General features: G+C 42.0%; 1 protein-coding gene across 3 annotated transcripts in view; it reads right to left on the bottom strand.

The window, feature by feature from the left end:
* Positions 1–17,345, bottom strand: part of LOC105475778 (JAZF zinc finger 1) — a 351,209-nt gene that overhangs the window by 189,117 nt on the left and 144,747 nt on the right. The window contains exon 1 of one of the 3 annotated variants that reach the window (XM_011731259.3): positions 559–772. The exons of the other annotated variants lie outside the window; for them this stretch is intronic. Coding sequence (XP_011729561.1) covers positions 559–685 — 127 coding nt within the window. The 5' untranslated portion in view covers positions 686–772. Of the gene's footprint in view, positions 1–558; positions 773–17,345 lie in introns of those variants that run through there. 3 annotated transcript variants of the gene reach the window in all.

The raw sequence follows: 17,345 nt of genomic DNA on the forward strand, positions 1-17,345 counted from the left end.
TTTTTTGAAAGACAGGAAGAAGAGAAAATTCTATAAACTTCTTTCCATGATGTATTCCACATTTTACAGCTGCTGCGAGGGGAAAACTTTTCCACAGATCAAATCTAAAATTTTCGTGGTTCAGTTGGAGTCTGTCCTCACTTGATATGGACAAAAAGGGCCAGTCATTGCTCTCTGTGCAGAGATCCTGAGAGTCCTGTTCTTGAAGAAGCCTGCCAAAGTCACCTCCGAGCAGCTCCAGGTTACATAAGCCCTGTTTCTCTAACCTCTCCTCTCAGGTCTTATTTTTCAAATGTTCAGTCATCCTTGTGGCTCCTCTGTTTATCCTTGCCAAGTTCTTCACACTGACACAGTACTTCTAAAGTTATACTCCAGAAGCCCTCTGCTATTTTCCCTACCAAATCTTTCCAGAAGCCTCAAAGCCATTCTCCTCTGCATCTAAGCCATGGGCCGGGAAACTGGAACCAGTGCTGACAAGCCACACTGTACCTCCTGCCTTGCTTCCACCTGTCCTCCTTGGAGTAGACCACCTAAAGAGAGGATTAAGCATAATCTTACCGTGTCTGGGGGATAAAGGCATGTAGGGGTAGCAACCTCTGTCGGCTTGGATTATGCCCCTTCTCATATTCCATCTTAGAATCTCAGAATGTTGGGATAAATGCGACCTTAGCAACACTCTTTTCATTTGGTAGATTTATTGAAGGCTGATCCTACAAATTGCTCATAGATGGGACAGAACTCACCTTGGACCGTGGCCCTTCCCCTCTGCTTTGCTGCCCCTCCATCCACTTCATGGAAATGTTACCGTCCTCTGATTGATTTATACTGAGCTGAATTTACATGTCTTTTCCCACCCCTCTCCTTGACTTGATTTAGCTTGAGGGCAAATAACATATTTAATAGGTCTCTGTATTATTCACAACATGGCATCTTTCATGTAGCCAGGTCTCCAGGGAGATATTTGCTGAGCAAACTCCTGAATGGACTCTTAAGGCTCCTCCTTGCTTTATGATAGAGACAAGAGTAACACTCCCAGGCTTTTGGGGGTCACAGGCTCTGGGGACAAACAGACCTGACTCCAAATCCAGGCTATGCCACTAGTTTCCAGGCTATGCCACTAGTTTCGAGGCTATGCCACTAGTTTCCAGGCTATGCCACTAGTTTACCAACTAGTAGCTAACTGGCTGTAGGAAAGGTATTATAATTCATCTTTCTTCATCAGAATAATGGATGCAATATACCTACCTCTTTCTGAGGGCTACAAAAGCCTCCCTATGTTGCACAGAAATGCCTCAACAGATACATGTTCTGCCCTGAACACCACTGCTCCCTCTTTTGCTTGCTCTGCTCAGTTAATATGAGTTCCAGCTATTTTCCCTATAGGTTGAGCTTTTACCAAAAAAGAAAAAACATCCCAACAGTGCTGTTCTTACCAGAGATACCATTTTTTTTCTCAGGCTGAACTACTTAAAACCCTCCTTAGACAAGTGATAAAACTATGCTGGAACTTATATCCTTTTGCAAATTTTTAAAGTAGAGTGCTGAGATAACACCAAAATGGGGGAATTCCTAAGGTGACTTGGGACATAAGTAGGAGTGAGGAAAGTAAGCTTAGAGAGAAAACGAAGAGAAGCTTTCTGATGAGGTGTGAGCCCATGGAAAACGGCGCAGGGAAAATGAATCGGAAATGCAGCCTGTGGGGTAATACCGCTGCAGAAGGAAACAGGCGAGGAGAGCCAGCCTCCACGGTGCGTCCTCCTCCTGACTCAGAAACTCGCGCCAGCAGGAGTTGAAGCCTCTTACCCCTAGGACTGATCCCATACTGACATCTTGTGGTTACCAGTGTCATGACACTTATGTGGCCCCACGGCAAGCATGGACATGCATATTCATACCACAACCAGGTCTTCATTTTGCCGCATTTCAAAAGCATCAAACGTTTTCTCAACCCCAAGCTCCCTGTTTTCAGTAGACGTAGAAGTGAGCGAAGGAACTGTTGATGAATGTGACACTGGCATTGGTCTCCCCCGACTGCATCCATGCTAGTGGCTCCAAGCCTCTGCAGCCTTGGCTGGAGCATGTCTTCTTCTCCAGCACCCGAGGCTTCTTTAGAATTACTAAAACTCACTGGTTGTTTTAAATGTGAAATGAAAACTGCAGCTGCTCAGAGCTTTCAAACACCAACCAAACCACCCCCTCATGAAGTCTAAGGGAGGAAGGCAGGAAATAGAACAGTAACCTGGTTCTTTGGAATTTCAAAATTAAATTTCTCTTCACAACCGCTCCCCGGAGCGCCTCAGTAATGGAGGTGCGCCAGAAACCCCCCATCTTGCAGAATCCCAGATGGTCCTGAGTGCCCGCTGCATTCGAAGCACCTGGGGATACTAGTGCACCTCAGAGGGCCCACGATCCAACAAGAGATGGGCAGGACCCCATCACCGTGAAGTAAAGGAGGGGTGGCAAAGGGCGGACATGGGCCGAGAGAGTTCTGGCGGGAGACACCAGGAAAGGCTCCCATAGGAGAGCAGCATTTTATCTTTTAGGATGAGCAGTGTGGGGCAAATAAAGTTGTGCAAGAAGGCATTTATAGCACCTAAAGTCACAGGCCTTAGGAATCAGACAAAACAGGAATTTACGCCCAGGCCCATCACTTCCTAACTGTCCATCTGAACATGATCTGTGAGCTCTCAAAACCTTGTTTTCTTCCTCTGAAAAGCAAGGATGAAAATTCTGACTTCATGTTGCAGTTGTGAAGAATGAGTAAGATAATGTGTAGAAGCGATGACTCGGCACACACTAAGGACACACACATGAGAATGCCAGTTGCTAACAGCTGGAGGAGCAGCAGGAGTGCAGAGATGGGCAGGAAAGGCTGCCACCACCTGCGGAAGTCAGGGGCAGGTGAGGACAGTGTGGACGTAGGACAAACAAAGACAAGGTGGTGGGGCAGGGTTGGAGGACAGAGGCACTGGACACCAGGCAGGGCCGCCTGACCAGCTCTTGCTCCTCTCTGCTCTCCCAATGTGTCGCCTGACTCTTCACTTGGTTTCTTTTTGCCTCTTTATATCCTCTCTCCCCAGCGAGGTTATTTTGGCTTTCTGGAGACATGGGCCACAGTTCATCACGGGTCCAGCAGAAGGCTCAGGTGCAGAGCAGACACTCACTGAGCATTTGGCCTGGCCCCTGACGATGCTGGGTCACTTTCAGCAAATTAGCTAACCTCTGTTAGGAGGCAGGTTTCTCTTCAGTACAATTCAAACAAAGGCAGAATACTTGTCTCTTTTGGTTGCTGTGAAGATTAAATGAGAAAATGCAAGTGAATGGACAAATGACTGGGAAAAGGCTCAATAAAAGATAACTGCTATGAGAGCCGCACCTGCTAGAGTCCTAGCTGCCAACTTCACAGAAAGCACTGCAGACTGTTTTCTATGAAACCCTGTCTCAAAGACCTAAGGATATGCTCAGGATAAATCAGAGAGGGTTGAACAATATTATCACAACAATATTTTCTAAGAGAGTTGTTAAGAAAATTGAGTTTTCATCTGAATTTCTCTGTATTATGTAACTTTCCCACTTCTTAATCATAGCTTTCAGAAACACACCATGGTAGCACTGCCCTTAACTGCTTTTCCAGACGAAATCTTTTCAAATTTCCACCAAAAGAATGCAGTTAGCACCACCTTCTCCTGACCGTCCTAACAAATGGATAAACGTTGCTGCAATGAGACAGTTTAGAACAACATCTGCTCCTATCTGCCAACAAAGTTCAGCTGTGGCTTCTGACACTAAATAGGGCATGAAAATCTCTTCCTTTAAAAAATAATAACATGTATACGTTTTTGTTGATCAAAAATAACAGATGACTATAGAAAAAGTAGAAAATCTAGAAAATTATAAAAAACAAGTTACCCATAATCAACTATCCACACACAGTTCAGGCTGTGCATTTTATAATATCCTTTACTATCCTTCTAGTCTTCTTTGCAGATATATTTTTAAAATGGAGTCAGTCTTATCTTTTCACTTATTATACCTGAAGATTTTATTTAATATTTCACTTTTGTTCTTGTTGTTGTTTGTTTGTTTTGAGATGGAGTCTCTGCCGCCCATCTCAAAGGGTGGAGTGCAATGGCATGATTTTGGCTCCCTGCAACCTCCGCCACCCGGGTTCAAGTAATTCTCGTGCCTCAGCCTCCTGAGTAGCTGGGATTACAGGTGCGCGCCACCACATTTCACTTTGTAAAAAATTACCACATTACATAAAGCTGGCAGTATTGAAAGAGATGTGAGGTGAAGTCTTTATTCTCTAGAGGTCGGTGCTTCATGAGGATACATGACACACACACAGGAAAAACAAATAATGGCATACAATAATGATGGGATACAAGAATGACTTAAGACGGGGTAGTACAAACAACATCTGTGAGGTTCACACCTCGATGAGATTACCATGGCCTAGAATGGCCTTGCAAGGACTTCATAAAGGAAGACAGAAACGAGTCCAGCCGTGAAGCATTGTAGTTCTATAGAAAATTTTGAATTGATAATGACTAATTTACCTCCCTTTCTCCAATACACAGAAGGACAGGTTCACTGAAGTCTTCCCTTGCTAAGCCTTTGTTCTTACGGACAAAGCTGAGCTCCCACAAAAGCTGTTTTTCAAATATCATAAATAAGGATGTAAGTAATTCGAAACAATTTTCCAATTATGTTTGCATTCATGAGGAAAACCAAGGTTTTAAGAGAAAATAAAAGAGGTTATCTGAAGAATTAGAAGTCAATTCTGAAATTCCAGATTCCTAGTGTCTAAATAACACATAATATAAGAATTAGCAAGAATCTACTCCACACATGATATTGAAACTTGGAACCACTTGTCAACCAAGCTTAATTCCTGGGACAGACCTTCCTGCTTAACCTGTATTCATCCACTCATACATTTAGGAAATACTGTTCAGTATTTTAGAATGTGAGTTAATGAGTCCGACACTGGGCTAGGCGCTAAGGTAAAGTGAACCATATGGACAGGTTCCTGCCATCATGGAGTGGACAGTTTTAGTACGAGAAAGGCTGACAGGTAAACAGACAATGACAACCCAATGTAATCAATGCTCGGTAAATTAAGCCACCTTAAGGACTTACAGATGCTACAGATATAAATGCTTCATTAAGAAATGAGCACCTAGAAAAAACACTATATTACCCTACGCTTGGAAAATTAGGAAAGGCTTCTTAGAATAGATAACATTTAAGTTTAAGGAAGAACAGCAGAAAGTCAGGAGAGGCAGTAAAAGAAATATCTAGGGCTGGGCACAGTGGCTCATGCCTGACATGCTAGCACTTTGGGAGGCCAAGGTGGGAGGATTGCTTGAGGTCAGGACTTCAAGACCAGCCTGGGCAGTACAGCAAGACCCCATTTCTAAAAAAAATTAAAATAAAAAATGTAAAAATGAATATGGTGGCACTGCCTATAGTCCCAGTTACTCAGGAGGCTGCGGTGGAAGGATTGCTTAAGACCAGGAGGTTGAGGCTGCAGTGAGATGTAATCACGCCACCACACTCCAGTTTGGGTGACAGAACGAGACTCTGTCACAAAAAGAAAAAAAAAAGAGAGAAAGGTCTAGGAAGAGAGAATAGCATGTTAAAAATTCTAAGGGAGAGAAAAAAACATGGTGAAAAAGTGGAAAAAAGATATTCAAATGGCTGGGTCAGAGGGTGGAGAAGGGAGGATTTCGGTGAGCTAGAAGTAAGCACATACATAACCAGGTGTGGGCATGTGTGTATACACACATACTCATTTAGACCTCAAAACAATCCTCCCATAATTATCATCATTTTGAAGATAAGGAAACAGGTATGAGAACACTAGTTGGTGATAAACAATAAGTAGCCAAAGGACCCTGAATGGAAGAGGGACATGATGAATTTTGCATCTCTGGCAAAATACCAATGATGCAGTGTAGAGAATGCTTTGGAAGTTAGGAAGTGATGATAAAATCTTTATTAAGCTTCCCAGAGAGATTAAAGGGCTCACTTTCTGTCATCTTACATGCCATACCCTGAGTCTGCAACTTGAGAGATCAGGAAACATAGACAGAACCGTTTCCTTCAAGGAGGTTATAATCTACCAGGGGCAACAAGCATATCAGGACACTGGGTGCTCTCTGTAGTACTTGGCAAGGATTCCATAGACCAACTACTTTCTAAAGCACCATGACCAGCAGAATCATAGACTGAGGTTCCTTCTTTGAAAGACAGCCAAGCTTCTTCCAGGAAGAGAAAGCCCTGACCACAGGGAAGCACTGACCACAGCTACAGCCCCAGTTCTTCTCTGGGTCTGACAAACTCAGGACAATGGTTCTGTCCCCTAACACCTTTCTATAGTCCCAAATCCTAACCTGGTGACCCACTAACAATGTCCACATGGTACCGTGAGTGTCCAGGGCTATTCCTGGCTTAGTCACACTCTTCCCCTCTTGGGGTTTAGCTACTTTGTCACCTCCCTGCTGGAGAAATGCCACTTACCCATGATAGTGTTAAAGAACATTTGTCCTCATACTTAACAACAATCCAGTCCACCCTTTATTCTACTTTCTTCAAAGCTATGAGTAAGAAAGAGAAATTAAACTAAAATGTTCAGTGTAGGTAACAGGCTCTCCATACAGCAACATCGTATCTAAATCTTTACAACCACCACCATGAGAAAAAGATGTGCTTGTCCTCATAAAACATGAAAACACAGGAAAAGGTAAATTGACTTGCCTTGGTCCACACAGCTAAATAAGAGCATAAGCAGGCTTCAAATCCAGTTCTGACTCCAAGGCCAGCCTCATTCTCCTGCACTATTTAATTCTTCAGAAGTAAAATAGGTCATTTGAAAACATACTATCTTTCTGAAGTTGGCAGTTAACGTGTTTGCTACAGAAGATTGGTCAAGAAACCAATCAGCGGTTTAAAATTTGACTTTGAAGTTATATCCTCAATTCTTAAACCTTCATTTATGGTTTGGTGGTGTATTTAGTCTTGTCAATAAGGCCCTTGCAGCAGCAGATGCTGGACTGATGTGAGATGGAAAGATTTTTGGCCAGGTTTCTGAAACCCTAAATTCTAGACCAGTTTTCCATAGTGAACACAGGTTCATGAGAGCTAGGGCGGAGCTGGGGTTACTCTAGCCAAATGCACACTGTTATTATTCAGAGCCTTGGCACCAAACTTTGGCAAGGTGCTGATAAACCAGGGTAGGTTATATGTCAATGAATTATAAGTAGGGGATCATATAATTCCTTGTCCAAACCATTGGGTCACAGCAAAAGGAAGTGTTATTAAATATGACAACAGGACAAATGTGTAATCCAGGTCTGGCCATGGCAAACCAACACTTATGGTCACCCAGGTCATAAGGAGCCCCGTTACTTTCTAGCTTAAGGCCTAGGTTACAGGAAGTCTGGAGGCCCCACTGGGTCTGGATGCCCAGGCTCACATGCTCATCTTGTTGCTAATAGCAACAGGTGGCTTCTAAAGATGAATCTAAGGAAAAATGCTCCACAGGAATAAAAGCTACAAAAGTATTCTTCTCTAAAGCCCGAAGTTAGCCCAAACCATCCACCCTAAACCTTGGGGCAGGGTGGGCTGCAGTGGAGGCAGTCTGTCTTTCTTACTACAATACCCTTCTCAAAGGAGGACGAAAAGAATAAGAGAACGTAGTGCAGACACAAGAGCTCTGAGCCTTTTGTGTACCAAACTGACATTCCCTGGTACTTGTGGCCCAGGAATAGCCCGGGTTTTGAACCTGTTCCAGCTGCTTTCTCCCTCAAGGCTCAGGTTCCTCTGGGTGACTGCAACGCCTCTAACAGAAGCACAGAATGAATGTTGAAAATGCATTCCCCCTAGAATGTGCTACTCATAAGAATTCCTCAGTGCAGGGGAATCAACCAATGGTGCAGGTATCATTTGTGTAACTGTCTAAGGTACCATGCAAAGGCTATTTTTTCATGTTTATAAAAATAGATAGACCCAGTTTCTTGCCCCTAACACAGAACTCTATACCTCGTAGTCATTTACTAAATGTTCTCTCACCTGAATAGGACCTAGTTAAGTATTCCTGAAGCCATTGGCACTGGAGAGGAGTCAGCGCCTCCTTACTGGTGAGTGGTCAGGAGATGTCCACAGAACGGTTTACACCACAAAACTTACTGCACCCCTTACCTCGGTTTTCCACTGCATCAGGTCAGAAACTTATTTGATTTGCTGCCCCGAGTGAGCTTCACACCTTCCCTCCTATTCGCCAGTGTGTCTTTTTCCATTACCCATGTTTAAAAACAGACTCTTTAATTTATGGGCATTTAGGGCTGGTGAAAATCTCCAAGCTCTGGGCTCACCACAGACTCAGGCCCCTAAATGGTAACAGCTGAGCTGGCTTGTCAGGCGGGGTGAGGCCCCTTCTCCCGTCCCTGGAGAAATAGCCTGAATGAACAGACGTACTGACCCCAGCCCCATGCCGGTCTCAGGGGCTGCCCCAGAAGTGGCTCACTTGGGGATACGGCTTGTTGCTTCCATGGTGAAGAAGAAAATCTTTATTTGTGCCTGGGGAGTAGGAAAAAGGGGTTCCTAATGCTGGCCTTGGTCTGTTTCTGATCTCTCACAAGGGATGAAACATTGATAAGGACGGTCCTTTATTTGTGGTTATGTTCTTGTTTGGTTATTAAAATACCCTTTCTTCTGTGAAACGATGTTGGACAGTGGGTGACATTTTAAAATGTCTTTCATTGGCAAAATAAAGAGTTACCATTGGCATACTGATAAAGTCTTTTGGTAAAATTTTACTGCCCCCTGAAATGCAAAAGTCTGGGAAACACTTCCTTAGACTCCATGGCAAGGCTTCTGAAGAGCAGAGAGATGGGAACGTGGGTCGGGAGAGTGGGGAGAGCACTCTCATCTCAGAACTCCAATCTGCTGGCTGCAACATATACATTAAATAACTAATGGGGATGGCAACAAAGCTATCTTTGTCACCTAGTCCAGGCCAGGCTGGGTACTTGTATTATCTCAGTTAATCCTCACAATTACCCTGCAAAACAGACACTACATTTTCCATTTTATAGCTAAGGAATTAAATGTGCAGCTATGTACCATCAACAAGTAGCTGTGGAAGGCTGGGATTCAGCCCCAATGCCTGTTTCTTTCCCGGATGCACGAGGTATGCAGTGGGGAAACAGGGCTATCAGCTTCACTAAACAGCAAAACAGAGCTTTTGAATTAATCAGAGTTGGGAAGGGACCCATTTCTGAATGGAGCCTATTACATTCTAAAACTCAGATGATCATGAAGACATTATAATGGAAGTTTGTTTATTCTCTGTATTTTCTAACTGGTTTATTTGAAAGTTTGGTCTCAGGAACTGCTCTGCAAGGCTCTGGAAATGACTTAATCAAAACAAGCCCAAGTTCAATGTGAAACAAGCAACCTATCTTCTGCAAAGCAATAGTCATCAGCCAAATCGGAAGCACCCAAGTAGTCATTACCCTCCCTTTCTTGACCTGTGGGTATTTCATTGCTTCTTGCCATTTCCAAGAGTTCAGGCAGGCTTGAGTAACTGTTCATTAAAACCAGAGTTTAAGGGGGAGGATTTTGAACAATGTCAAAGACCAAGGAGCTCACTTGAATATTACCTGTAGATTTAACTTAACCATGCTGTTGCTATTTCTAAAAAGGCATAAATCACACGATGGCTGTATTCTTAAGGGTCATGTAGCACTAAATACTAAATCAAACTTCTTGCAGCCATTGAATCTACTGAAGGCAATATGTAGAGATGTTGCAACGTTCTTCGCCACTACCTTTCCATTCTGCTCCATTCCCACTTTTAGACACAAAGCAAAACCATCCACCCCGGGAATTTAACAACAATGCATCCGATCATTAATAGGTACAAATAAAGATGCAAGAATCAATTGTCACAAATAAGGATAGGATTTGGCATCTGATTTGGAATGTCTCTTTTGCCTTAACAACCCTATTAAGCGTTGGTGAATAACATTAGGCAACTATTCATTCAACCAATATGTACCAAGTGTCTACTAAATGCCAGCCATTGTTCAGGATGATGGGGATGCAAAAGTGAATTAAGAATAAAGACAAAAATCCTTGCCACTATGGACTTCTCCCTGTAGTGCAGAGAAAACTTGATATTATACAGTAAAAACTTCACTTATTAAAGTTAAAATTTTAAAATAATAATTTGACTTTTAGATGGTTTTCATGGTACATGGAAACTCATGATTTTCTCAAATTTATTGCTTCATCCTAGGAGAAAATATTATTTTGCAGATGATTTAACATAATATACCTAACTTGAAGCAAAATCATGCAGACATCTTTTGTTACTATCCACATTCCTGACATCTTCCTTGAAGTTTTTCACTTCTAAGGGCTGCAGTGATTCAAGAGACTGCACTTGGTGCTTCTTAGAGGATGGCCCTGGGGAAGAATAGGGTTCCCAGCACAGGACTTGTCCTTGTGATGTTCTGCCAAGTCAAATTTACTTCCTACAAAACCAACAATTCACTTTTACACTGGATTACCAAATAGTAGGGCAAAATTTTAGTCAGAAAACTTAGGCAGAAGCTTATGAAATATCTTAAGAATGAAGGAGAAAGAATGAGGACGCAACAATGGAATCAAGAGTATCTGACATATCACACTTTGTCTGTTGTAAGGAATTGCTAACAGATGAAAAGAACGTCCTCTAAAAATCCCCTCTCGAATAATCAACTATCAAACACGTGCAACAGAACAGACTATGGGAAGTTACTCCAAAGGCAACTGCTAACTTACTTTATCCTAAACAGATGGATCACAGATAAAAATGGCTACAGAGCTTGGTAATACCTATGTAGAGAATGAAAGGCTACATGGCAAAATCTATATAGGAAAATCTATAGATTCTTACGAAATAATGTTTTCTATCAAATGGGAACCATTTTAAATATTGAGGCAACTGAGATATTAAATTTTTTAACCTAATGTTTAGATCTTTTCTTATACTGTATAAGCTAAGTATTTAAAAGCTTGAAAAAGAAAGCAATGGCACCTTTGCAATGATCAGAGCCAAGTTTGCTGACAAGGTGAAGAACTACACAGTCAGGACTCAGGTGCTGGCTGCAGTGCATCACTAGGTGGAAAACAAAACATAGGAATCAGTGGTAAGTTCAGACTCAGTAAAGTGCTACACATTCCTTCAAAGTCGACTGGTTGAGGTGAATGGAGCACTGGCCTCAGGTATACCTGGGTTAAAGCATTCTTACTTTCAAAATCTGAAACACAGCAAGAGTTAATAATACAGCTTGGCATCATTATATCAGAGTGTCAAAGCAGGTGAGCTGATGAGATTCAGAAAATAAAGACAAGGACTCCGAAGGTGGCACCCCTCTAGATGCAGACCTGAGCAAACCAGAAGGAGCAAGAGCCCTGTAGGGGCTGGCACAGGGTGGAGAATGTTTCTAAGGAATTGAAAAGGAGTGTTCAGTTTAAGTATACAGATACAGAACACAGCCTCGGTTCTGACTGTAGTTGAGGGAAGTTTTATAGGCTTGTGGAAGGCAGGCGTGGAATACAAACAAATCAATGCGGACAGGAGTAAGAGATAAACAGTTTTAAATGTCTTGTACAACTAAAATGTTTCTGCAGCCCAGGTTTACTGCCAAAAGAGGAGACTTGGAAAATTTTGGTCTGGCTATTCCAATTATAGAGCTTTATGAAACCACATAGGATACAGCACTACCTTCTTGAGAAAAGCAACGATGTCTTGACCAGGTAAACCTCCACGGTAAGTGTGACTTGTTATGGATAACTCTGCATAAGGGCTGTTCATCCTTTCAAGGCCTGGCTTCATTCGTTTTGGAAGACAGTTGCAAAGATCTTGTAAATTTTGCTTTATCTATTTGTCAGATTGAGACTTGTACCACTAAAAAAAAGTACATGAGTTACTATGAACCTTTGTACTATTTATAATGTGAAGTACAGGTCGTCAGTTACCATCTTGACTTTAAAATAGTTTTTATTTATCTTTGTGTTGGTTTAGAACTTAAACTTTAAACAATGTCTCTCTCTCTTTTGGTTTAGGGAGAGAGAAAAATGAAAGTTTTAATTTCTATTTTGGTCTTGCCCAAAAGTATTTCATAAACATTTACTAAGAAGATTGTCAAGCTCTACCTAACTGCCCCCATGAAAAAGATAAACCTTCTTATGATATATTCAGATAAATATATTCATCATTTTCATCCTGGTGTTATTATTCATACCAACAAAGGTACAGTTGTCATTAAAAGTAACCAGAGTTCCCAGGCACTTCATCAATTACCTACCTACCTATTCTTGGCAAAGCTTGGTTGCTATACATAAAGCATATTTACGTCTACTTAGTATATGGTCTAGCTGTTGAGTCCTCTAAAGCTAAAAAGACATCTATACCTCAGGTTCAGCTCTCCTTTCCATCCTTTCTCTATTGATGGCACCTTCATACATTAGATCCTAAAAAAGAAGTCACCCTTAGGTCTTTCTAGACCTTAGGAAAGACAAGAGTCTTTAGAAGTTGATACGGGGAAGAGGGGGCCAGGAAGTATCATCTTTCTGATGGCCATTTCTGCCTGTGTGTCTAACACAGTGAACATTCATATAGAACAAACACTGGCGCGGTGGGGGTGGGGGATGGTAGATGTTGAGTGGATGATGGAGAGAAGGGAAAGTGTTTGTGGAAAGACCCTCACTCCCAATATCCCACCCCTCAGTCCCAGACTGCTTTGAGACTAGGAAGCAGAGAGCAGGAGGAATGCAGCTGGTGATGCAGTGAGACCTTATACTGGTTACTAGGACTATCCTGCAGAGTGTACCATTTGTGTATATATGTTTGTGTATGCATAACTTTTTCACTTAGAAAATGGGGCTTCTTCCATTATTCTCAGCAACCTAAAGCAGGAACAGAAAACCAAACACCGAATGTTCTCACTTCTAAGTGGGAGCTGAATACATGGACACAGAGAGGGGAACAACACACACTGGGGCCAGTCATGGGGGCTGGGGGAAGGGAGAGCATCAGGAAAAATAGCTAATGCATGCTGGGCTTAATACCTGGGTGATGGGTTGATAGGTGCAGCAAACCACCATGGCACATGCTTACCTATGTAACAAACCTACATATCCTGCACACGTACCCCAGAACTTTAAAATGAATAAAAGAAAATGGGCTTCTTTTCTCTGATAAAGACTCTCTGGGAAGAGACAGGATCTACACTTTGTCACATGGGAACCTGCAATGGGAGATATGAGGATTTTCTCTTTCTGCGTGTGGAAGGCTTTGCTTTTCCGAGAACACTTTGGAGTGTCTCACACATCCAGAAGAGAAGACTGGGGCTGGTTCTCTTCCTAAGCTTCACAACAAATCTAAAAGTTCTAAAAGTGTTATGACCTATGTTTATAGAAGTTCATCTTGTATATGTACAAATAACATGAATAAAACATGATTTCTTCCTTACTTTCACGTTTACCTTCTCCTTCTCTCTTCTTTAACCTGCAAAAGGGAACTGTGAAATCTGCATAAGAATCAACACTGGCACTGCACATTTTGGATATAAACCAAGGACAGAAAATATGGACTCTGAAAATACTAGTTCAGAACTAAATAAATAGATCTGCAATTTGGAAATTAATAATAAGAAAAAGTTACTGGCTTTCTTTGTAAGACTCACAGAAGATAAATACCTCTTACAGTTTGGGAATTAAAGAGAAAAAAAACATGGCTCTGCTGTGCCTTGATGAAAGCTTTCTCTGCCCTGGCATGTTTGTAAACAGCATGTTTCACTTTGCTAGCAGGAGTGACAGCTTGAGTGTCAAGCCCACTCCTTCATTTGCTAGATCAGATAGCCTCTTCTGTTTGTGATAAGTGAAACCTAATCTTCACTTGAATGAGAATTTGCCCAATATATTTAGAACATGAGGCAGGGCTATCCCTGAAGCAACCTAACTGCCTCTGTGCCTCAGGCATTTTCCGCTAGGTCTAAGAATCAACACAAAAAGATCAAAAGCTTTAAACACCTGAGTTTGGATAATTCTGGCCAGGAAGAGACCCCATGAACAGTCAAGTGTCATTACCAGGTAAGGAAGTAACATTAGCACAATGGGCCCATTCTTGGACCCTAACCTGTGCTGTACCCACATGCTCTACCACCTCCCCTTTATACCTCTTGGTCCTCCCATTGCAGGTCCAGCACTTCCCCTCAGCTCCCTACAAGGATGCGAAAGCATCCCAACACAAACGTGTGTCCAAGTATCTCCTCTCCGTCCTCGACCCGTTCATTTTTACTTTCTAAAGATATTACTACAGCACCTTGCAAATTGAATTTAACAAAGGACCTATGTAAGTATGGATTATGTTACTTAAGCAAACTAGATGGGGAGCCCATCTTTTCCATATTTACCCCTAGAACAAAGCAAAGTGCTTGGTCCTTAGTTGATACAATGCTGACTCAAGTGAAAATAAGGAGACTGCACAGCCACTGGGATGGAACATGGATTATGAGATCGAAAAGTTCACAAAAATAAAAACATTTCAAGGAGTTAAAGAGGAAGACCAGAGATTTGGAGCCTAGTGTGTAATGTGAATAAAGACTTGAGGCTGGCAAGGTGGCAGAGGACAATGGCACCAGGGCTGGGATGGCAGTAGACTGTGGCTCTGATTACAAATGAGACACTCTAGGACCCAAAACTGGCTAGGCCTAGGGTATGCAGGAGCTGCACATGTAAGATTCTGAAGGCCCCAAAGTTATTTGGGGAGTAGAACCCTTGGAAGAGAGAGGACGTACCGCTAAGGAGACTTGAGGGTGTGGAGCAGATTCGGGGAATTACTGTAATGTGACCACAGGGCACACCCCAGCTGAGGAAAGCAAGAACTTGCCAGCCACACGTGTAAATACTATTCTTTGTGCTTGACAGCAACTCCTCTTTCTTTCAAATGACATGCACCTCTTTCCTTCCTGACTTTCAAAGAGCCCTGATTACTGAACTTGTAATTATGGTACTCTATGGGAACTCTTTTTTTGGGGGGCGGTGGGAGGAGTCTCCCTCTGTCACCCAGGCTGGAACGCAGAGGCACGATCTCGGCTCACCACAATCTCCACTTCCCAGGTTCAAGCAATTCTCCCTGCCTCAGCCTCCTGAGTAACTGGATTACAGGCACCGCCACCATGCCTGGCTAATTATTCTATTTTTTAGTAGAGACACGGTTTCACCACATTGGCCAAGCTGGTCTTGAACTCCTGACCTCAGGTGATCCACCCGCCTCAGCCTCCCAAAGTGCTGGGATTACAGGCATGAATCATTGCACCCGGCTGGAACTCTTAATTCTTTCTTAAATCAGTTAGTCCTGATGCATAAGAAATACCAATACCTCTCAAAAAAAAAAATTCTCTTTTATGACTTTCTGAAATAAAACATCACGATATAAATTTCAAACTGTTCTGTGGTCTACTGATCCCAGGCAAAACACACACATGCGCGCGCACACACACACATACACACACACACATACACACAAAGTTTAAGCAGAACCTTACTTAGGCGACTTAAGTCAAGGAACATGAGAATCTGAAAGGTTAGGGTGGGTTTTTGTTCCCTTTGGCCAAATCCTAGAAGACTTTGTCCACTGGGGGTCCCACTGCCTTTAAGACAAACAACAGGGAGAAGAACAATTGGAAGCACAAAGAAATCCTTTCAGTTTCTTTTGTTATTTTGAGGCAGCCTTTGAGGGTGGCCAGTTATAATGAAAATAAGAAAGAAAACTAATATACACACACACTGATTTATAATTTTCATAATGGAGCATTTAATATTCACATTCTTGTATGGATAATATTCTTATTTTCCCCAATCCTGCTTCATTCCAAAAGCATTTACAAAAGAGACAGATCTGTCTTTAACTCACAAATGAGAAAACAGAGGCCAAACTGTGTAAATGACTTGCCTATATTCACATACCCAGGTGTATGGCCAAGCTGGAATCTGAACACAAGTCTTTTGAATTAAAATGCCACAATCCTTCTACAAAGTACAGAAATGACACCATCATCCTCCTAACAGAAACAGAGATCTGGATGAAATATCAAAAGAGAAATCCTGCTTCCCTGTTCGCTCGGAAAGGAATTTGTTATTGAATAAAAGGTAAACATGCCATGGCCTCTGCAAACAAAGTGTGATTTTTTACTATCCTGTATATTAATGAAATACCATCACAGCCAGTAAGATGAGAACTTACAATGTGAAGCTAAGGACATGAAGGCTGAGCAGTTACCATCCTCAAATTGCAATATTTTATATATATAAAAGAAATAAGCTGGGTGCCGTGGCTCACGCCTATAATCCCAGCACTTTGTGAGTCCGAGGCAAGTGGATCACCTGAGGTCAGGAGTTCGAGACTAGCCTGGCCAACATGGTGAAACCTCGTCTCTACTAAAAATACAAAAATTAGCCTGCTGTGGTGGCAGGTGCCTGTAATCCCAGCTACTCAGAAGGCTGAGGCAGGAGAATTGCTTGGACCCAGGAGGTGGCGGTTTTGGTAAGCTGAAATCGTACCTCTGCACTCCAGCCAGGGTGACAGAGTGAGACTCTGTCTCAAAAAAAAAAAAGAAAAAAAAAAAAAGAAAGAAACAGGCACAATTTATCTGTTATAGTGTTGAAAAACATCAGGGTGGCATTAATCTCAAGTAAGTAAAAAAAACAGGAAAAGAATGAGAAACTTAAGACATCTAAGAGATTAAAAAAAAGAACATCATCAAAAATAATTTTTTTCAGAAACTATTTTTTCAAAAAATGTTTAACAAACTCTTAAAAGCAAATAAGCCACTCAATTTCGGTGTAGAGCCCTTTCTCCTAATGGATGACTGCGGAAGAGATGTTTGTGGTTCCTTGCTTTCTTTTTGGGAAGGGCTGGGCAGGAGGAGTAAGCTGGAGGATAAAGGGCAGAGAAAGTATGGCATGCTTAGAAATTGTTAACGTGTACTCATTAGTGAGTACACAGAGTGACAAGATGTCAATCAGAAAATATATAGCTGATTCACTTTTCTTCTGGGTTGTTAAAACCCACCAAAGCTTTCAACCACTGTCCTGAACAATTCTCAATTTCAATTCTAAAGCAACAACAACCTGAAACCCCGAGAACAGACCATAGACATGTATGGCAATAAATACACAAAAATAAAGGAGAAAAAATTAAATGCAATTGTCAAATAATATCTTTAACTGGAAGAAGATATATTTGTGACAATTCAGCAGGAAGACCTTATTTTTTTTTCTAACAA

The sequence above is a fragment of the Macaca nemestrina genome, chromosome 4, assembly GCF_043159975.1.
Source record: "Macaca nemestrina isolate mMacNem1 chromosome 4, mMacNem.hap1, whole genome shotgun sequence".
Taxonomy (NCBI): domain Eukaryota; kingdom Metazoa; phylum Chordata; class Mammalia; order Primates; family Cercopithecidae; genus Macaca; species Macaca nemestrina.